This window comes from Monodon monoceros, unplaced genomic scaffold (genome assembly GCF_005190385.1).
Source record: "Monodon monoceros isolate NGI ecotype Baffin Bay Population unplaced genomic scaffold, NGI_Narwhal_1 Super_Scaffold_22, whole genome shotgun sequence".
Lineage (NCBI taxonomy): Eukaryota > Metazoa > Chordata > Mammalia > Artiodactyla > Monodontidae > Monodon > Monodon monoceros.
In genome coordinates this window covers 72,530,933-72,554,168 of record NW_021703779.1, presented here as the reverse complement: position 1 = coordinate 72,554,168, position 23,236 = coordinate 72,530,933, and the positions used below count along the sequence as shown (strand labels likewise).

Below are 23,236 nucleotides of genomic sequence, written 5' to 3'. Positions count from 1 at the left end.
GTCATGCAGAGAGATCTAGTTTAAACACAGGAAGGAAGAAACAAACGGGTGGTTTAAATGAGCTCTTACTTGCATGGGGAGATTTTTACAGTAGGCTCTCCTAAGAATCAATGTTTAGGTTTTTTTTTTTTTTAACATTTTATAAATGATTGGGGGGTCAGCATAGTAACTCTCCCAGTTGCTTCCCAATTTATAGTTGACACTGAGAGCTTGTAGATAGTAAAATACTAAGCTGAAGAGTATTAGCTGAAGGACTGTTTCACAAGGCAATGTGAGAAGGCAGGAAAATAGCATGAAAGACTATGTCTGAGAAGATGGCTGTGCACATATTTTTCAACTCATGAAAGGGATCCAGGAGTCATTATGTAGGGATCTCTGAAGATATTTACTTTGGGTATTCTTGTGTCTACATTCAGAAAGACTTACATAATACTTGACATAATCATAAAGGTCATTAGAAATAAAAGAGTATATTATTGTCCTGATTCAAAATTGATGCCTTTTTACCTGTGTTATTTGTACAATTTGAGTTTTGAAGACTACACAGGAAAATGGATCAAGGGTTTGAATAAGGATTATTCAAACAAGAGATGAGTATGTCATTTATAGAATGTCAAACAGAGAAAGTCTGAGAAAGGAGATTAATCAAAAGAAATCTCATGGAGAACATAAGTTGGTTTACTGTAGACTTGTTTGCTACATCCCAAAAGTTTGAACAAAAGGCTTTCTTTTGAATTTGAAAGATCTATTTTTAAATGAATTTGCCTTAGCAGACATGTGGCAAATAAGAAACATGAGGCTGTTAGCCTGAGTGTTCAGACTGAAAAATTCAGTTTTATCAAGAGCTTAGTTTATAATATGTTTAAAGAGTAGTCAGGAAACACCAGTGCTTTTTCATTAAAAGCTCTGTGGATGTCATTGTGATGGGCTGTATTGAAGAATCATTGAGTTGGCATGGTGATTCTGGCCCTTTTACAAACCAGGGAGCCATTTTACACAAGAACTGTAGATACAGAACCTAGATTGTGACCCAAGCGTATAAATTGACCCCCAGTATTTTTGGAAGACTTTATTTTTTAAAGATTGAATGATGACTTGTACTCTGTAATTTATGCTAATTTATTCTGGGCCCCTGGTGCAGTTATTAAATACAGATCTGTTTCTGTCATCCAATACATAGTTTTATTGTGACTTTTCCTATAGAAAGTTAAATTTAAGGACAGCTGGAAAAGCTGGAAAAAAAAAAGAATATATCATCTACAGAATGTCACCAAGAACAGAGGAAGCTAGATATATGGCTAAGATCTATAAAATAGGGGCAGTTTCTGGGAGTGAGTTTTCTGAAAGTTATGTATTGCTTTTTGACAGCTTTTTCTAAGTTAAGCATGATGATAATGCCTTCCCAGAGTGACGGCAGTGCCTAAAGGGCAATCCATCTGCCCACAACTTTTTCAGTGAGTGTGAAATTTGCATCAAAAGACCCACTGACTCAGATACTTATACCATATAATTTCTTGAATCATTAATAATGCTGTGCCCTTCCAGGCCCATGGTAACTCCTTGAAAGCACAGAAACTAATCCGTTCATTGTGCCTTCCTATGTAGAAATTAGTATTAAGTAGTAATTTTGTTGAATGGTCAGGAGTTAGTGATTGTTGAGTTTGTAACAAATAGCTGACTAATAACCACACCCCAGGTGGAGGAAGAGGGTTTCTGCAGGAGCCCTTCAAAGCGCTGCTTGTACGGGAAGACTGTACCAGACTTGAGCAGTTGGATTTGATTGTTACACACTTCAGAGGGGAGACTGCTCTCATGGATATGTGCATTAACTTAAACTTGTCTTCAGGAAGATATCTTCCTGCTACATCTAGTCCATCAGCAATTCTTGTCAGCTTTATGTCTCAAATACGTCCCCAATCTCTCCACTTCGTCTCTGTTGCCATGACCCTGCTTCAGGCCGCCATCATCTCTCGCTGGTCTACTGCAGACATAATTAGCCTCCCCTTTTCCACTCTTGCCCCCTTGACAATTCTCCAGACAGCATCCAGGCTCATTTTTTAAAAAAATACTAGTCTGATTATGTCACTGTCCTGCTCAAAACCTTCTGGTGGCTTCTCATTGTTCTTAGAATAAAATTGAAAGTCTTTGCTGTGGCCTTTGAAGCCCTGCATGGTCAAGACCTTGGCTATCTCTGTGACCCCATTTCATACGATATTTCTCCCTAAGTCACTACATTCCAACCCCTCTGGTGCTGTCTCTCTTCCTCAAATACACCAAGCTACTCTGCACTTCCAAGTTTCAAGCTTGCTGTTTCTTCTGCCTAGTATATTCTTTCTCCAGATCTTCACATAGTTGATGTCTTCTGGTCACCTGGGTCTCAGCTCAAATATCAGTTCCTCAAAGAGGCTCTCCCTGATTATCCTATCTAATGTTCAGACCCACGTATCACCCTCACGTTATCCTGTTTTACTATTTCAGAACACATACCACTGTCTACTATTACTTTATTTCTTGTCTCTCTTGTGCACTAGGTAAGTTATGCGTCAGCACGGACAGTGTTTGTGTTGTTGACTTTTATATCCCTAATATCCAGAACTGTAGCTGATGCATAGTAGGCCTAGTTTCATAAATATTTGGGAATGAAGAAATAAATCTCAGTGTTCATCAGCATCAGCAGCTCTCTTACAACTGTCACAGTTTCCTCTGGGGAAGGTAGTTGACTTGACCAGGTGGTACCTAAGTTGCTTAAATTGTATTAGAGGAAACTACAGGCCTTGAACACCTGGAGGCAGATTCTCATAGTAATGGCAGTTTAGCCTTATAAACCCCACATGGGTGGTACAGTCTTTAATCATTGTCCTCTTTGCTATAGAAGGTGATAGCCAACAAAAGCTACAATTTATTTACGGTGTATCAGGCACAGAATAAGCACTTCACAGGCATTATCTCATTTAATCCACGCAACAACCCTATGTGGTAGGTTTTATTATTATCCCCATTTTATAGTCTTGAGAACTGAAGCATAGTCACACAGCTAGTAAGTGGGGGAATCCAGATAGGTACCTAGGCAGCCTGACTCCAGAGGTTGACCATACATGTGGATTGCACAACCACCTCTAAGAGGTGATCTCTTGATCTCTGTGCAATTTATACATCATGACTGAGATTTTACACTTGACTTTTAGTGACCTTTTAGTTTTGGTGATCACTGCTTCCCAAACAAGTTCCTTTGGGTTCTATCACCATGACCAATATTAGGTAGGGTGTGCCTTTTTGGTCATACTGGATCACTGTGAATGAGACAACGTTGTAATGGAGCACTCATTGGAGGTGTTTTTGTTTTTGTTTTTCTTTTTCTTTCTTTTTTCATGGTCTTGCTGCATAGTCTAAAACTTCATAGTAATGAATCCCAAGAACTTATAGCAAGGGATGAGGCCTAGCTTGGGATTGTTATGAACATAACTGTTTCCTGAGGCTGCAGGAATCATTCCCTATTGTGTAGCTCTTGCTCTCAAGAAAGCATTCAGTTCTGGGCCAATAGGAAATCTATGCTGAGTTGGATGACACTAGCTTCAGTTGTTGGGGAGATATTGAGTGGAGGGGGGAGATGACGCTGTGACTTACATGCTGCCCAATTTTTTATTCCCAGGAGACAGACCAACTACAGCAAAAATGCATCATTCATTTCTGACACCCACTATACAGTCACCCTCCTTCTCCCTACTTCCTGCTGGAAGAAAGTAGAAAAAAAGGGAAAAAAGGATGGTAGTATAAGTAAACACCCTGCTAAGTAATATAAATATGTAACCAGTTAACATGATGTAGTAGTATAAATATGCAATGTAAGTATATAACCCATAAACATACTATATTCTATGTAATATATATTAAAAGTATGTGTGTGTCAACAGCACTAAGACGTTTGGGACCCACTGTATGTATGTGTGTATTTAAATATTTAAAAATAAACACATATACCTACATGTAAGCCTCTTCATACAGGTTTTTCAGACCAGCAGGCACTGGTTAAACATGATGGAAAGCTCAATGTGTTACTTTAAATGTAGTGCTCTGATAGATGTATGTGTCTGAATATAGTTACAAATAAGTAACCACAGTTGAACTTTGTATAGATAGATGGAATCACTGAAGCTTGTCTGTCTCTCATGAAACTTAGACTTGCCTAATTACTGTTGAATGGAACTTCTGCTGTATCAGTACAGGTTAAGCTGAAGTGTCACTAAAGCACAGTGATGATGATCAGTGGTCACTCAGAACTCTCTTATAATGGACTTTTTTGTTTGGTTTGTTTTTAATGGCATTTGATAAAGTGTTTCAAATGTATTTCTGTACTGACTTTTTTTTGGTAGTATTACCTACTGTACTTAGTATGTTTGTAGATTTTTTTTAAGTCCCATAAAACGTATACTTTCTTGCCTCTTAGCCCCATAGTACACTCTAGAAGGTAGATGTACAGAGCTGTCTTGCCAGGCATTATGTTAGGCCCCAGGATGGCTGATATGAACTGGGAAATCTGGGACCTGACTGGCGTCTTAGTCATTGATGTTCACCATCTTTGGCAGCTTAATTTTCCATCAAAAGGCATGTTAACCCTTGGATCACTAGACTGCCATTTAATGCACTGGAAGAAAACGTGTCTTGTAGAAACTTATTACCTCCCAAAGAATTAATGGTAAAATGTTTTCTTTCTACTAACAGCACTTTTTCTGTTTAAAAATCTCTAGCTTACCAATATATACTTTATAAATCACTTTTTAAAATGTGAATTGCAAAGTATTCATAATTTGCTAGGTACTCTAAAGATGAGTACTCCCATGGTTACTCTTACTCTGAGCTTATGTTCTAACTAAAGTGCAGTCACACATAATCCATTTAACATTATAGATAGAGAATAAACATGTACTTTTTAGGAGACAGTGTAGAAATTGAGGAGTTATTTTACTCTTTGTAATAATCTTTACAACTCTTCAGGAATTAGAACAACTCTAAGAGTAACTTTGACTATCTGACTCCGTGTTGCTTTCCTTCATAACACCAAAAAGGATGGTACTGACAGTGAAGCAGTTTGTATGATGGTTAACTGAGAAGCCACTGGGGCCAGATTGCCTGAGTTTTTATTCAGCAGTACCATTTACTAAATGACCTTAAGCAAGTCACTTGACCTCTCTTTCCCTCAGTTTCCAAATCTCTAAAACTCTGCCTCATGGATTTGTAGGATACAATGTGTTAATACATGTAAAGCTTCTGGTATTTAGTGAGCACTCAGTGCTAGCCATGATGATTATTTGTATTGTTGTCATTATTATTGACTGTGTGCACCAAAGACCACTATGTAGCCAACAGTTATTTCTTCACTTCTCATGTAATTCCCTACTTCTCATGTAAATGAGTTTTGCATGCAGCTCTCAAGAACTGCCTGCTGTTGTGCTTCTTACCCACTCATAAAAGAGTTCCTCAGTGGCTCCTTGCCACCAAGTAGCTCTCCCCTAACCACAAACATTTTTTAAAAAGACTAAATGTGAAAATGCTTCATAAGAATATCACACAGAGGAGTTTTCATCAATCCCATCATTTTGCCCGGCACTTTTTACAAAACGCTGTTTTTTGTCACTTGGGCACTAGGTACATTGATGAAAATACTGAAGTGAGAAAGAACAAATGCCACCATTGTGAGCAACACATAGCTCCCGTAACAAGTAAACCTGCTGTAGGGGAAAAAAAGCCAGTGAGAAGCAGTATGAAAAACACATATACATACAACTGTATGCTTTTGCAGTTACAGACACTTATAGAAGATATCAAGTCATCTTTCCAAGAGCACAAAATACTTCCTATGTTCTCATTTAAAATTAAAAGGAAATTTGTTGGATTATCATGACAGTGTCATTATTGTACTTCTTCCTCTGTAATATTCACCATCATCCTCACAAACCAGTTCTTAACATCTTTACGTTCTTATGTTTCTTCCATATAGTATATGTCCACTGTTAATAAATCATGTTTTTGAAAACCTGGTAATTTTTTCATGGCTTACTAAAATAAATATAGATGCCTCTGTTGCATTTTATATTTAAATGTATTTTTCAGAGGTCTCATTTACCATAAAAACTTCATAGAAATGAATTTTCAAACAAAAAGTTACTTGATAATATTATATACTAAAGTAGCAATGTGTTTCATAAACAAGTGCAATATATAATGAAAGGAGGTCTCTAGAAAATTGCATTTCTTTTTAGTTAAGTGGATTTCTCATGCTTTTGATAAACTTGTAATAGTCTATGACATAATGTTTTATGATTTTTTAACCTTATACAATCTCTGACTAATTCTGAACTTGATCTCCTTGCCTTTCTTGCAATCTGAGAAGATACTTAAAATTGTTTTTCCCCAGAGGGGGAATTGATGTTTGTGTTGGGGTGGGGAGAGAGAGAGAGGGACAGAGAGAGAGAGGGAGAGAGGGAGAGGGAGAGAGGGAGAGAGGGAGAGAGAGAGAGAAACATGCACCAGTCTGACTGAAATGAAAAACTCCACAGGTCAGTTGGTAACAGCTCATCTGTAGCTACTTACGAGGAAGTTGGAGACACTGGTGCAACTATTCACATGAAAAAGATATCCCCAAGCTAGTGAGAATGTTAATTGTGTGGTTCATACTTTTAACTTGCTTGTCCATATTGGGGCCTTAACCTAATTCAGCCTATTTATTTTTAGTGGGCCAGTAACATTTCATGTGCATATGATCTCCTTCAATATCATCAGGAAATTGATGGTGAAAGTTGGGCTGTTTGTCTTGATCACATCAATTTCACTGTATCAGTATTCCCTTACCAATAACAGGAGGCAGAATATCACTTGAGAAATGTAGCTAAACAGTCCAGCAGAAATATGACCTCATCTAACACTCTTTAGAATCTGAGTACAATGTCTCAAATAGTACCAGGTGTACCAACGCAGGTAATAAATATTGTTTCATAATTTGTTATGTGACTGGTGAACAAGATTAGCAAGGAGAAGAGAATATCTTGTAGCTAATGTCCTGGGTACAATTTGCAGTCTGAAGGGTTTCTGAACACATGAAATTTTGCTTGCTTGCTCTAGTGTGCCATTTCTTGTATTAGTCTAAATTTTTCAATGGGAAAAAAATCCCTGATTTCCTCGTTGTTCTATACCAGAAGGAATTATTACCTAACTTAATTAGCTTGGTCATAGCTACTAAAATGATTGAATTTAGAAATACAATAAGAATATTATGCCATGTTTAGAGAGAGTCACTTATCTGTATCACTCATTTATATTTTTTATTATAACCTGGTTATGAAGTATTTTAAGGATGTTTCAGAAAGTACAGAGAATAATATAAAGAACACCCATGTAACCACTCACAGTTTTGCCAAATCTTAACATTTTGCCATATTTGCTCTCAATATATTTTTTAAAGAAACTGAGCAATTGAAACCTTCAGTATAGCTTTCACTCTTTCCCTTCTCAGAGATAACTACTATCCTGAATTTCATGTTCCTAATTCCCTTAAATGTTTGTTTACTTTTACTACATGTATATGTGTCCATAAATGATATTGTGTGTGTGTATATATATATATATAGTATTATTTTACATATAAAGTTTTAAAACTTTTTATAAATGGTATCACTATGGATATATTCTTCGCCAACTTGCTATTATCGCTCAATTTTTATGTTTTTGCCATATATCCCTGGTGATAGATGGGGCTGTAGTTCATTCATTTAAATTGCTTATAGTATTCTGTAGTACAATGTGAGAGATTAAGCCAACTGTACAGTTAGAAGGTGTAGTCCCCACAAGACCTCCCACACTTCTGACACAAACTGCATGTTTGGGGGATTCCCAAAACGACCCTCAGTTTTGATAGTTCACTAGAGGGACTCCCACGACTCACTAAAAGCTGTTAACTCACCATTATGCTTTATTTATTATTATTTTTAAATATATATATATATATATTTAAATTTATTTATTTATTTTTGGCTGTGTTGGGTCTTCATTTCTGTGCGAGGGCTTTCTCCAGTTGCGGCGAGCGGGGGCCACTCTTCATCGCAGTGCGCGGGCCTCTCACTATTGCGGCCTCTCCTTGCGGAGCACAGGCTTCAGACACGCAGGCTCAGTAGTTGTGGCTCACGGGCCCAGTTACTCTGCGGCATGTGGGATCCTCCCAGACCAGGGCTCGAACCCGTGTCCCCTGCATTAGCAGGCAGACTCTCAACGACTGTGCCACCAGGGAAGCCCCACCATTATGCTTTATTACAGGGAATGGGTATAGCTTGAGATCAGTCAAGGGAAGAAGTGTGTAGGATAGAGTACAGGGGGGTTCCAAATGTGGAGCTTTCAGTTGTCCTCTCCCCGTGTTATTCTCCTCTTATTGATGTATAGCAGTATGCACAGAGGATGGCTAACCAGGGAGGCTCAGCAGAGCTTCAGTGTCCAGAGTTTTCATTGGAGCTCCATCACTCAGGTGTGACTGATTTGCCCATGGGGCTGATCTCAGTCTCCAGCCCCACCAGAGGTTAACTGAAATACCACAGTTCCCAAAGTCTCCACCCTAAATCACACTTTGGTCTTTCTGGCATGACTAGTCCCCACCCTAAGACTCTGGTGTGGCCAGCCCTCACCCTATGTCATATTGTTAGACTGTCTGGTGACCCAAGGGCTACACACAAACAAGGACACTTCTTTTAGGCTTGGCATTCCAAGGGCTTAGAGATAACCTCCCAGAAGCCAAGAACAAAGGCCGGACGTCTTTGTGGGCCAGGTTAAATTCTTTATTACACATATGAATATACCACATTTTCTTTTGTTCATTCTCCTCTTGATGGACATTTGAGTTGCATGTGATGTATATCAAGTAGTACCTCTATTTATTTATTTAATTAATGCTTTGTGTAATGCTGTATGACAGGCACTGTGTAGCTTCTTTACAAATATTAACTCATTTAATTCCCAGAAGAATCCTCTGTGATATAAATACTATTATTCTCATTCTACAGATGAAGAAAATAGGATACATAGAGGCTAAATGCCTTGTTCAAGGTCACACAGTCAGTAGGTGGAATAGCTGAGGTATAAACTCAGGCAGTCAGAATCCTTCCCCATAACCACTATGTTTTGCTGTCTAAAAAAAATGCAGCAACAAATATTTTTATACATGTCTTCTTTTGTATATGTGTCTGAGAGTCTTTGTAAGATTTATGCCTAATAGAATTGCTGCACTGTAGGCGTATGCATCGTCAACTTTATTAGACATGGCCAAATTATTATCCAAACTGATATTTTTAAATAATTTGTAAGATATTTGCACATATCTTTCCTAGCCTGTGGCTTTTCATTTTCTTTTGTTGTCCAGATGTTTATAATTTTAAAATACTTCATTTTTTTCAAGATTTTCTCTATGATTTTGCTTTTTGTATCTTATTCAAGAAATATTTCTTTCCCCTGAGCTCAAATGTATATCCTCCTATATTCTAGAAGCTTTGCATTTTATATTTATACCTTTCATCTACCTGGGATTGATTCTGAATATGGTGTGAAACAGTTGTCTCAAAACCACTTGTTCAATGGTCCATTCTTTCCCCATTGGTCTGTAATGCCACGTCTGTCATAATCATATTCATATACTTAGAAGTCTTTATATTAGTTTGCTGTTGCTGCCATAACAAATCACCACAAACTTATTAGCTTAAAACCATACAAGTTATTATATTATAGTCCTGGAGGTCTTAAGTCTAAAATGGGTAGGCAGGGCTATCTTCCTTCTTGGGGCTCTAGGAGAGAATTTGTTTCTTGTCTTTTCCAGCTTATATAGGGCCCCTACATTCCTTGGCTTGTGACCCCCTTCTAGCAGTAGCATCACTCTGACCTCTGTTTCCATCCTCAAATTCTTCACTGACTTTGACCCTTCTGCTTCCTTTTTTAAAGTACTTTTCCGATGACATCGCACCCACTGGGATAATCCAGGATAACCTCTCCAGCTCAAGATCCTTAATTTAATCACATCTTTAGAGACCCTCTTGCTGTGTAAGAGAACATATCCACAGGTTGTAGGGATTAGGATGTGAACATCTGTAATGGGGGCATTATTCAGCCTAGCACAGTTTTCTTCCTGGACTTTCCATCATTCTTATGTTTTTAATTCATCCCTTTTAAGCATACCCATTTTATAATCTCTGATAGCTCTACTATCTAAGTAAAGTGTTTTGGGAATCTAATCCTGCTGTTTATTGTGTCCAGTAATTCTCACTCAGGATAAGATGTGTTTCTTCATCTGTTGTATAATTTTAGATTATAAACTCATCATAAGGGAACTCTGTGACAATCTCATGTGGCGTGGGTTGAGGTCATATTGCTCCAGAAAGTTTTAGCAGTTGCTTCCACCAAGTTTCCAGGGGGCACTACTGACCCAGAGCCACTTTAGTGATGTTTTATTGGTTAAGGGTTTCTTGGATCATGTAGTAGTGTAATTTCAAATTCCCAACCTGTGTGAGAGCAGACCACTGGTTATAAATATAGAGGTATATATATATATATATATATATATATATCTTCTTCCACACAGGGCTTTAGGTAAAACAATTTCTTATGTTTTCTCTCTCTTGTAGTCATTGGATTTTCTACCTCGATCACCTTTTCACTGAGTCCTTTTAAGGATCCAGGTGTTGTTAGAGAATATCTTATTATCTACTCCCTGCCTTGTTTGGATCCTAAGGCCTCTCTTTTCCCTATGTGGGCGGGCATTAAAACCCCAGCCCTTAGATTCATGAGTTAGGCAAACTTCTTAGAGCTTCTGTAGCATTAACTCTTGTGCTTACTGCTCTGGTTTTCAGTTCCTGGTTTAGTTTTTACTTACTTTTATAGTAAATCTCCAGAGCTTTCCCTGCTTGTTTCTTCCTTAACATTTATTTGCGGTCACTTCTGTTGGGGGGGGGGGTCTCATTCATCACCTCTTGAGGCTATTTGTAGCCTATGTATCTCAGTCAGTAGCTGGTTTGGTGTTGGGGGTAGCTGAACTTTGCTTAGGGACACTTTTGGCTTGGTCTCAATTCTAGGCTTCCACATTGTATTATTAGCACTATTACCTGTGCTGCATTAAAATATTACTAATCTTACCTCTGAGAGATTCTTAATACCATGATAGAAAAGGTAATAAATTGTCAAAATCTTTTTTCTCTAAGACCAATTAAATTGATTAAATGTTAAATATTTAAAAGAATATTATGTTACCCTAATTTTGAACTCAAGAATTCTAATCCTCATTTTCCTATTCTCTTCCTAGGATGTGTGCAGTGTTTGGTGGAATCTATTGTCTTCGCCATTTGGTACAGTGCCTTGTCGTGGACAAAGAATCTGGAAAGTGAGGATGATATGTTACCTTCCTATATTTACATCCCAAGCACAAGTGAAAAATGCTAAATTCGATTTTTAAAAAATGATTCTTCAAAGATCCTCCTTGGTATTAATAGCATATCAACCTTGATTAAAAGTAATTTGTGTTTACATCCTCCAGAACAAGGAAAGTGAGTTCAGAGTATAGAAACTAAATTAATTTCCCTACAATATGACTATAGCTCCTGATCATCCAAGCTTGGAAGACAAATCATTTCAGCTGCCGGGGGTGGGTGATGAGTGATGTTAGTTTTCCTTATGGCCTTACCTCCTCTAATTGATTTTCATCAGATGACAACAAAGCCCTCTGTTATTGCATTTTTAAAAATGGAGCTCACCTAAAGACTCATCAGATTAATCTGTGCTGATAATGCATGTCACTCCAAGAGAAAAGACTTTAATGAGTTTTTAGGTAGATTGTTGTCATAAACTATGCTGCCCTGTTATCTGAGGATAAATTATTTTACAACCGTATCAGGTCTGCAGTCTGGTTTAGGATTGAAATAAGGATGTACCTGCTTTTTTAAAGAAAGCTGAGCACAGTCTATTTATCTGTGTATTTTTATATTTCAGCTATATTTTTCTAGGATTTATTATTTAGTTACTAGCATATGCTGTTGTCTAAATTACACTAAATAAGTAGTAGTCTTCGATATCTGGGTTTTACATTGCAACTTAAATGGGTCAACTGGATCAAGTTTTAGGAGCTATTTAATTTACTATGTATTTTTCTTTTTTGTTATATGTTCTTAAGCATATACTGACCTATATCTCTTGTGTGACTGTTTTTAGGGGTATATAAAGAAATAGTATTTTTCAGGTCATAAAATATTTTAATATCTTGAACTGGAAGCTTAAAAATATAAATTTTAAGGTGTTTTTTTTTCATTTTACAGTAATTCTCTATAGTCTAAGTGGCATAAAATGTCTGTTAACTTCTTACAAGCCAGTTATAGTGCACTACTAGTATTTCAAGATATGGTGGAGAACAAATTCAACTAGAATATGTAATAGTTAAACAGTGAATTTGCTTTAGAAAAGTAATTCTCTACTATAAGATAAAACAGGCACATGGTTTAAAGGCTTATAATTTACTTTTAGCAATTTAACAGAAAGGTACTACGTAAATGAAGCATGATAATCTACAGTGAAAAAATCCACTCTGAAGGCCCAAGATACTCATATATTGATGCGTGAAGGGCTCTGTGGAGGTTCATGAAGGAATAGTTGTCTTTATGACTCTTAGAGTCATTTTTCCTTATGCATTCATTTTGAAGCATGAGTATGTACCCATGATGGAAAGGCAGATAATGAATTGCTTGTTTGGTGTTTATTTACTTAGATTCTTTTACCTTTTGGGGGCCTCATTCCAGTCCTACACGTTACTTTTAGTGACATGAAGAATTTGCATGGCTCATGTTTGTTTAAAAAAAAAAAGGATATGTTAGTACAGTAAAAACATCTGTTGAACTAAAGGCTACATTTACCTTAACTTTGACTTAGTTTTTATTACAAACTCTGAACAGAAGAACTCTTCTTTGTGGTCTGCTGCAGATTTCAGTTGCAACAGATAGCTGAGGGCTAAGGGTCTAACGACCAAAGTTTGGTAGTTTTCAAATTTTAATGTGCCTATGAAATCACTAGGTAAACTTGTTAAAAAAAAAAATACACATTTCTGTGCCTCACGCTGAGAGAGTGAAATTGGATAATGTGCTTAGAGTGGAGCCAGGGAATTTGCAGTTTTAAGGAACACCCCCAAATGAATATAATGTAGGTTCTCCTTAGATGACACTAAGAAACACTGATCTGTAAGGTAAAGTTCAGGATTTAGCCAGTGGTACTATGTTCTATGATGGACTGGGGACTCTAGGTCTTAATTCATTTCTTTTACATCTTTGTAGAAGGACCTCAAACATAACAGTTATTCTCTAACGACTCTGAAGGCATGCAATGGTCAGGTAACCCTGGAGTGAAAGAAGACATGGAACTCTGTCACTGCCATGAGTGACAGTAGACACAAGTCAGTTTTCTCTGGGCCAGTTCCCTTATCTGCAAGATGAGTTAGATGGACTCTGCAGTAGTTTTCGAGTCTCCTCCAGCTATGACATGCTTCAGTTGAGTTACTGAAAGTACTTAGTTTCTCCTTAACACTTAGAAGTAAGTTATTTTAAGATGTTTTATATGCCCAAATGTAGTGCATTCTCACATACTGGGTTATCTTCAATCCCAGTGAGAAATTGAAAAAAATGTTCAACTTGTATGTGTCTACTTTAATGAATGTAAATGAAATAGCAAGATGTCTACTTATGCTGTTTATTATTATTTTACTAGAACCTCAGTTTTCCAGTGAATATCTTTTTCTTGTCCATCTTGGGGTGGTTAAGATACAGCCATTTTGTATTCTGCATATGATTCTCATGCTGGAAAGCTTATTCCAAGCCATAACTATTTAATTCCTTAATAGTGGGACAGTTAAAACTTTGACCTGCATTTATAATATTCATGATATCTACAGTATTCTCACTATACTAAATTGTGTATGGAATCTTTAAAAGGTTTCTTTTAAGAGACAAGCAGTACTTCAAAATTGTAAATTCATATCTTTGCTAGTAATTATGAAATTTTGCTTCTTTAAAATATCCATTCTATCAACTCAAAGAGTCTCTATAAACATCTAAAGCTAGCATTGATTGAAGGTGACTCAGGCTAATGTATCTTTCCCAAATACTATTTTGTCATTCAAAATCAAATAATTGAGAGACCTACCAGTAATAGGAGATGTTTTGTTAGGACTTGAATATAAAGTGAGGGATAATTTTTTGAGGGGAAAAACTTGAGTTTATATTTGGGCATATCCAGCATACATTTCTTTTTAAGCAATCCAGGTTGACTTATTGTTTATTCTAAGTGTAATTGGCATATTAATCAAGGAATCTGCAGATGTTTGTATTTGTCTCCTTATGGTTTTAGATTGCCTTTTTTCCCCCAATTTTCCTATAAGGAACACTTGACATCCCCTTTACTCTTCGGTGTAGTTAAGAGCTAGCCATGCTTTAGGTCTAAGGTCTAAGTTTATTTTCTGATCCCACAGACTAGATCAGAACCCAGCCCCCCAACTCAGGTCCCCTTTTATGATTGTAAATTCACCCTAAGAAAAGTCAGGGTCTCACTTCTTTATCTCCAGAACCAAGGCAGGTTCCGATCACCCATTATACGCAGTAGCTTTGTGTTAAATGAATGAACGAAGATTAAAAACTGATGATAGCCTTTTTTGTGCTTTTCTTTTCACCTTTCACTGAGGAAACCTGATAGAAGCATAAATGATCATAGCATTGAGTTTAGCGTGGTGATTACACATCAAAGTATCATACCAATGTTGAGAGGAGAAATATGGAATATGTAACTAAATGCATGCTTATTTTCAGCTAGATCTTATTTTTCATTTTTTTCCCCAAAGGTCAAGATTTATTTATTCTTTTAAATTTTTGATTGTTATTTTATTTATTTTTTTATGCAGCAGGTTCTTTTTAGTTATCCATTTTATACACATTAGTGTTTATATGTCAATCCCAATCTCCCAGTTCATCACACCACCACCACCACCACCACCCGCCGCTTTCCCCCCTTGGTGTACATAAGTTTGTTCTCTACATCTGTGTCTAAATTTCTGCCCTGCCAACCAGTTCATCTGTACCATTTTTCTAGGTTCCACATGTATGCATTAATATACATTATTTGTTTTTCTCTTTCTGACATACTTCACTCTGTATGACAGTCTCTAGATTCATCCATGTCTCTACAAATGACCCAATTTCGTTCCTTTTTATGGCTGAGTAATATACCATTGTATATATATGTACCACATCTTCTTTATCCATTCATCTGTTGATGGGCATTTAGGTTGCTTCCATGACCTGGCTATTGTTAATAGTGCTGCAGCGAACATTGTGGTGTATGTGTCTTTATGAATTATGGTTTTCTCAGGGTATATGCCCAGTAGTGGGATTGCTGGGTTGTATGGTAGTTCTACTTTTAGTTTTTTAGGGAACCACCATACTGTTCTCCATAGTGGCTGTATCAATTTACATTCCCACCAACAGTGCAAGAGGTTCCCTTTTCTCCACACCCTCTCCAGCATTTGTCATTTGTAGATTTTCTGATGATGCCCATTCTAACTGGTGTGAGGTGATACCTCATTGTAGTTTTGATCTGCATTTCTCTAACAATTAGTAATGTTGAGGAGCTTTTCATATGCTTCTTGGCCATCTGTATGTCTTCTTTGGAGAAATGCCTGTTTAGGTCTTCTGCCCATTTTTTGATTGGGTTTTTTGTTTTTTAAATATTGAGCTGCATGAGCTGTTTATATATTTTGGAGATTAATCCTTTGTCCGTTGATTCATTTGCAGGTATTTTCTCCCATTCTGAGGGTTGTCTTTCCGTCTTGTTTGTAGTTTCCTTTGCTTTGCAAAAGCTTTTAAGTTTCATTAGGTCCCATTTGTTTATTTTTGTTTTTATTTCCATTACTCTAGGAGATGGATCAAAAGAGATCTTGCTATGATTTATGTCAAAGAGTGCTCTTCCTATGTTTTCCTCTAAGAGTTTTATAGTGTCTGGTCTTACATTTAGGTCTCTAATCCATTTTGAGTTTATTTTTGTTTATGGTGTTAGGGAGTGTTCTAATTTCATTCTTTTACATGTAGCTGTCCAGTTTTCCCAGCACCAATTATTGAAGAGACTGGCTTTTCTCCATTGCATATCCTTGCCTCCTTTGTCATAGATTAGTTGACCATAGGTGCATGGGTTTATCTCTGGGCTGTCTATCCTGTTCCATTGATCTATATTTCTGTTTTTGTGCCAGTACCATATTGTCTTGATTACTGTAGCTTTGTAGTATAGTCTGAAGTCAGGGAGTCTGATTCTTCCGCCTCCGTTTTTTTCCCTCAAGACTGCTTTGGCTCTTCGGGGTCTTTTGTGTCTCCATACAAATTTTAAGATTTTTGTTCTAGTTCTGTAAAAAATGCCATTGGGAATTTGATAGGGATTGCATTGAATCTGTAGATTGCTTTGGGTAGTATAGTCATTTTCACAATATTCATTCTTCCAATCCAAGAACATGGGATATCTCTCCATCTGTTTGTATTATCTTTAATTTCTTTCATCAGTGTCTTATAGTTTTCTGCATACAGGTCTTTTGTCTCCCTAGGTAGGTTTGTTCCTAGGTATTTTATTCTTTTTGTTGTAATGGTAAATGGGAGTGTTTCCTTGATTTCTCTTTCAGATTTTTCATCATTAGTGTATAGGAATGCAAGAGATTTCTGTGCATTAATTTTGTATCCTGCTACTTTACCAAATTCATTGATTAGCTCTAGTAGTTTTCTGGTGACATCGTTAGTATTCTCTATGTATAGTATCATGTCATGGGTAAACAGTGACAGTTTTACTTCTTTTCCAATTTGGATTCCTTTTATTTCGTTTTCTTCTCTGATTGCCATAGCTAGGACTTCCAAAACTATGTTGAATAATAGTGGCGAGAGTGGACATCCTTGTCTTGTTCCTGATCTTAGAGGAAATGCTTTCAGTTTTTCATCATTGAGAATGATGTTTGCTGTGGGTTTGACGTATATGGCCTTTATTATGTTGAGGTAGGTTCCCTCTATGCCCATTTTCTGGAGAGTTTTTATCATAAATGGGCGTTGAATTTTGTCAAAAGCTTTTTCTGCATCTATTGAGATGATCATATGGTTTTTCTTCTTCAATTTGTTAATATGGTGTATCACATTGATTGATTTGTGTATATTGAAGAATCCTTGCATCCCTTGGATAAATCCCACTTGATCATGATGTATGGTCCTTTTAATGTGTTGTTGGATTTGTTTGCTAGTATTTTGTTGAGGATTTTTGCATCTATATTCATCAGTGATATTAGTCTGTAATTTTTTTTTCTGTAGTATCTTTGTCTGGTTTTGGTATCAGGGTGTGGTGGCCCCATAGAATGAATTTGGGAGTCTTCCTTCTTCTGCAACTTTTTGGAAGAGTTTGAGAAGGATGGGTGTGTTCTCTTCTCTAAATGTTTGGTAGAATTCACCTGTGGAGCCATCTGGTCCTGGACTTCTGTTTGTTGGAAGATTTTAATCACAGTTTCAATTTCATTACTTGTGATTGGTCTGTTTATATTTTCTATTACTTCCTGGTTCAGTCTTGGAAGGTTATACCTTTCTAAGAATTCGGCCATTTCTTCCAGGTTGTCCATTTCATTAACATAGAGTTGCTTGTTGTAGTCTCTTAGGATGCTTTGTATTTGTGCAATGTCTGTTGTAACTTCTCCTTTATCATTTCTCATTTTATTGATTTGAGTCCTCTCCGTCTTTTTCTTGATGAGTCTGGCTAATGGTTTATCAATTTTGTTTATCTTCTCAAAGAACCAGCTTTTAGTTTTATTGATCTTTGCTATTGTTTTCTTTGTTTCTATTTCATTTATTTCTGCTCTGATCTTTATGAATTCTTTCCTTCTGCTAACTTTGGGTTTTGTTTGTTCTTCTTTCTTTAGTTCCTTTAGGTGTAAGGTTAGATTGTTTATTTGAGATTTTTCTTGTTTCTTGAGGTAGGCTTCTATTGCTATAAACTTCCCTCTTAGAACTGCTTTTGCTGCATCCCATAGGTTTTGGATCATCATGTTTTCATTGTCATTTGTCTCTAGGTATTTTTTGATTTCCACTTTGATTCAGTGATCTCTCGGTTATTTAGTAATGTATTGTTTAGCCTCCGTGTGTTTGTGTTTTTTACGTATTTTTCCCTGTAATTGATTTCTAATCTCATATAGCGTTGTGGTCAGAAAAGATGCTTGATATGATTTCAATTTTCTTAAATTTACTGATGCTTGATTTGTGACCCAAGATATGATCTATCCTGGAGAATGTTCCGTGCGTACTTGAGAAGAAAGTGTCATCTGCTGTTTTTGGATGGAATGTCCTATAAATGTCACGTAAATCTGTGTGGTCTGTCATGTCATTTAAAGCTTGTGTTTCCTTATTAAATTTCTGTTTGGATAATGTCCATTGGTGTAAGTGAGGTGTTAAAGTCCCCCACTATTATTGTGTTACTGTTGATTTCCTCTTTTTTAGCTGTTAGCATTTGCCTTGTGTATTGAGGTGCTCCTGTGTTGGGTGCATATATATTTCTAGTTGTTTTATCTTCTTCCTGGATTCATCCCTTAATCATTATGTAGTGTCCTTCCTTGTCTCTTTTACCATTCTTTATTTTAAAGTTTATTTTATCTGATATGAGTATAGCTACTCCAGCTTTCTTTTGGTTTCCATTTGCATGGAAAATCTTTTTCCATCCCCTCACTTTCAAGCTGTATGTGTCCCTAGGTCTGAAGTGGGTCTCTTGTAGATAGCATATATATGGGTCTTGTTTTTGTGTCCATTCAGTGAGCCTGTGTCTTTTGGTTGGAGCATCTAATCCATTCATATTTAAGGTAATTATCAATATGTATTTTCCTATTACCATTTTCTTAATTGTTTTGGGTTTGTTTTTGTAGGTCCTTTTCTTCTGTTGTGTTTCCCACTTAGAGAAGTTCCTTTAGCATTTGTTGTAGAGCTGGTTTGGTGGTGCTGAATTCTCTTTGTTTTTGCTTGTCTATAAAGCTTTTGATTGCTCCAAATCTGAATGAGATCCTTGCTGGGTAGAGTAATCTTGGTTGTAGGTTCTTCTCTTTCATCACTTTAAATATGTCATGCCACTCCCTTCTGGCTTGTAGAGTTTCTGCTGAGAAATCTGCTGTTAACCTTATGGGAGTTCCCTTGTATGTTATTTGTCCTTTTTCCCTTGCTGCTTTCAGTAATTTTTCTTTGTCTTTAATTTTTGCCAATTTGATTACTATGTGTCTCGGCGTGTTTCTCCTTGGGTTTATCCTGTTTGGGACTTTCTGCACTTCCTGTACTTTGGTGGCTATTTCTTTCCCCATGTTAGGGAAGTTTTCAACTATAATCTCTTCATATATTTTCTCGGGTCCTTTCTCTCTCTCTTCTCCTTCTGGGACACCTGTAATGCGAATGTTGTTGTGTTTAATGTTGTCCCAGAGGTCTCTTAGACTGTCTTCATTTCTTTTCATTCTTTTTTCTTTTTTCTGTTCCACAGCAGTGAATTCCACCATTCTGTCTTCCGTGTCACTTATCCATTCTTCTGCCTCAGTTATTCTGCTATTGATTCCTTCTAGTGTTTTTTTCATTGCAGTTATTGTATTGTTCATCTCTGTTTGTTTGTTCTTTAATTCTTCTAGGTCTTTGTTAAACATTTCTTGTACCTTCTCGATCTTTGCTTCCATTCTTTTTCCGAGGTCCTGGGTCATCTTCACTATCATTTTTCTGAATTATTTTTCTGGAAGGTTGCCTATCTCCACTTCATTTAGTTGTTTTTCTGGGGTTTTATCTTTTTCCTTCATCTGGTACATAGGCCTCTGCCTTTTCATCTTGTCTGTCTTTCTGTGAATGTGGTTTTTGTTCCACAGGCTGCAGGATTGTAGTTCTTCTTGCTTCTGCTGTCTGCCCTCTGGTGGATGAGAGTGTCTAAGAGGCTTGTGCAAGTTTCCTGATGGGAGGGACTGGTGGTGGGTAGAGCTGGCTGTTGCTCTGGTGGGCAGAGGTCAGTAAACTTTAATCCACTTGTCTGCTGTTGGGTGGGGCTGGGTTCCCTCCCTGTTGGCTGTTTGTCCTGAGAGGACCCAACACTGGAGCCTACTCAGGCTCTTTGGTGGGGCTAATGGTGGACTCTGGGAGGGCTCACGCCAATAAGTACTTCCCAGAACTTCTGCTGCCAGTGTCTTTGTCCTCTCAGTGAGACACAGCCACCCCCTGCCTCTGCAGAAGACCCTCCAACACTAGCAGATAGGTCTGGTTCAGTCTCCTATGGGGTCACTGCTCCTTCCTCTGGGTCCCGATGCACACACTGCTTTGCGTGTGCCTTCCAAGAATGGAGTCTCTGTTTCCCCCAGTGCTGTCAAAGTCCTGCAATCAAATCCTGCTAGCCTTCAAATTCTGATTCTCTAGGAATTCCTCCTCCCTTTGCCGGACCCCCAGGTTGGGAAGCCTTATGTGGGACTCAGAACCTTCACTCCAGTGGGTGGACTTCTGTGATACAAGTGTTCTCCAGTTTGTGAGTCACCCACCCAGCAGTTATGGGATTTGATTTTATTGTGATTGCGCCCCTCTACCATCTCACTGTGGCTTCTCCTTTGTCTTTGGATGTGGGGTATCCTTTATGGTGAGTTCCAGTGTCTTCCTGTCGATGATTGTTCAGCAGTTAGTTGTGATTCTGGTGGTCTCTCAAGGAGTGAGAACACGTCCTTCTTCTCCGCCATCTTGAACCTGGTCTTCAAAGTATTTCTTTTTCATAAGAAAAACTTGTGTTGTCTTATTTTTCATTTTTGTTTAATTTGCTCTCCTAAGATCTACATTGACTGTGCTCTCTTGGCTATATTATCCATTGACTCTGATTTACTAATTTTTAGAGGACATGGATATCAGTAGTTCTTTTCTCTACTCTCTCATTAAGTTCTAATACTGAACCCCTCTGTTGACTGTTTCTGGAAACACTGAATGCTCTTGTTGAGCAGCTTTCTTTTTCTTTACAGCAGTGCTGACCATGTAAAACTCCTGTACATTAGATTTGGCCATTTAGCAGTGTAGTATTTGATATTAGGGTAGGGTATGGATGACCTTGGACCAGACATGTCTGTAACCAGTAGTCTGAATCTAATTACTTCAGCTAGTGTTCTTGTGAACTTCATCTGTCTCACTTACTAGATTTCCTGCTACTACTATTTCTTGAGATATCTTTTTCTCTGATGTCAGGAATAACTCTACCTTTCCCAGGTACTTGGAAGTTAGTAATGAATAGTATGTTAGACCAAGCATGAGGTGACTGATTCTTAATACCATTTGTCATTGTAGGAAAATTGCTGAATTTCTGATTTTAGTATGTCCTATTTGCAAAATGATAGTGGTAATATTCTAGATATTTAACCTCCACCAACCCACATGCTAGTTGCTATGGGGATAAAGAGATAAATAAAACATGAATCTTGCCCTTGTGTACAAAGATAACAAGCTCTAAGGTCAGGTAGGCCTGGATCTGTACCCTGGCTTCCCCACTTACTAGATGAGTGAACTTTAACAAGTTCTGTGATTGGAAGTGATTTGGAAGAAGCACTGTGATGGAAAGAGATTCTTTACCTGCTAAATCAGAGATTCTATATCTTTGTTTCTGTCTCTGCACTATTCATGTACATGGAATACTTCCATCATCCGTCCATCTATTCAGTCATCCATGAACAGTTGTTATCTGCATGCCAGGCACTGGAGATACAGCACAGAACAAGACAATCATGGTCTTTGTTCTCGTGGAGCTTAGAGTCTACTGGGGGACATTAAGGAACAAATAAATTAGTGAGATAATTACACATTGAGATCTGTTCAGTATGCAGATCTGCCTTTGTCCCTCCCTATGTAAAAAGTTTCAGTGACTTTATATCACTTCAGAATGAAGTCTGAGACCCTTTTACATGACACATGAGACTCTGGGGTCTGACCTTTGCCTGCCTCTCTCAGCTCATCTCTCTTCTCTCTCTGCTTCCATTTTATTGTCAGTAACACTGAACTGCTTGTGGTTCCCTCCCTGTACTTCTCTTACTTGCCTCTGTACCCCTGCAGATGCTGCCCTTCTACTGAAATGTTGTTCTTATTTGCTTGTTTTAACTGGTTTTAACTGCTTCAAAAGCAGCTAATATATCACTTCCTCCAAAGAGCATTCCCTGATACTCTGCCCCTCCCCCCCAAGCTTTCACCTCTTAGAACAGTGCTTGGCACATGGTTGTTATGCCACACACTATGTCAAACAAATAAGCTACCAATGTGTTAGCAGTCCAATGTCTTATTAGACTTAACAAAAATCTAGGGCAGTGTCAGTGGAGATGGAGAGAAGGGGCTAGTTTTGAGTAGCAGATTAGATGTGGGAAGAGAGATTTTGAGCTAGGGAAACTCTATAACTGCTGGTCATGCCATTAACTGAGACTGGGATTCCAAGTGGGGGAGCAGGTGAGGAGCCATGATTTAACTGTCTATTACCTATCCAGAAAAAATAGGTAATAGACAGTTAAAAATATGGATACGGAGCTTGGGATTGATTACAACAGAGAACCATAGGTTTGGAATTATAATCATGTTTGAGACTATTGGAGTAGATTTTTACCCAAGAAAAATGAGTAATAGGCATTTTGGAATGGTTTCATCGAAGAGGTGGCATTTGAACTAAAGTGTTTGAGAAAGTATGGAAGGGCATAGAGAGTAGGGGGAATTATCTTGTTTCCTTCAATTACTGGGAATCTTCTAATTTCCTTAATTAATATATTTTCCTTTTTATGATTTCATATGTGATTTATGTATTCCTTATCATAAAAACAGTTGGGATATTAATTCTGAAGATTATAGAGAATGGATACCTGTTTTAATGTTATTTTTATCTTCTGGGCCAAATTCCAGATAAAGAGTTTTCATCTTGCTGATTGTTTTCTTCCTTATCATCATTTTGCTCTTTATGTCCTCATGTCATTGAACCAAGAACTGAATAACCGTTGTGATTTGTTGATTTAGAAAGCTCAGCTCTAGAAATGTTCTGTCTGGCTTCAGTGATTCTTATGATCAGCTTGGTCATTGTGTCCGTGTAACTGGAAATTCCTATCATGTTCCTCCTCAATTTACTATTTATGAGGCTCAGCAAGGCCCTGAACTAAATCCAGAATGTTGTT

General features: G+C 37.5%; 1 protein-coding gene across 1 annotated transcript in view; it reads left to right on the top strand.

Annotated features, from left to right (window-relative positions):
• Positions 1-23,236, top strand: part of CHM (CHM Rab escort protein) — a 193,235-nt gene that overhangs the window by 109,780 nt on the left and 60,219 nt on the right. Inside the window, exon 10 of the mRNA XM_029240204.1 lies at positions 11,324-11,401. Coding sequence (XP_029096037.1) covers positions 11,324-11,401 — 78 coding nt within the window. The remainder of the gene's footprint in view (positions 1-11,323; positions 11,402-23,236) is intronic.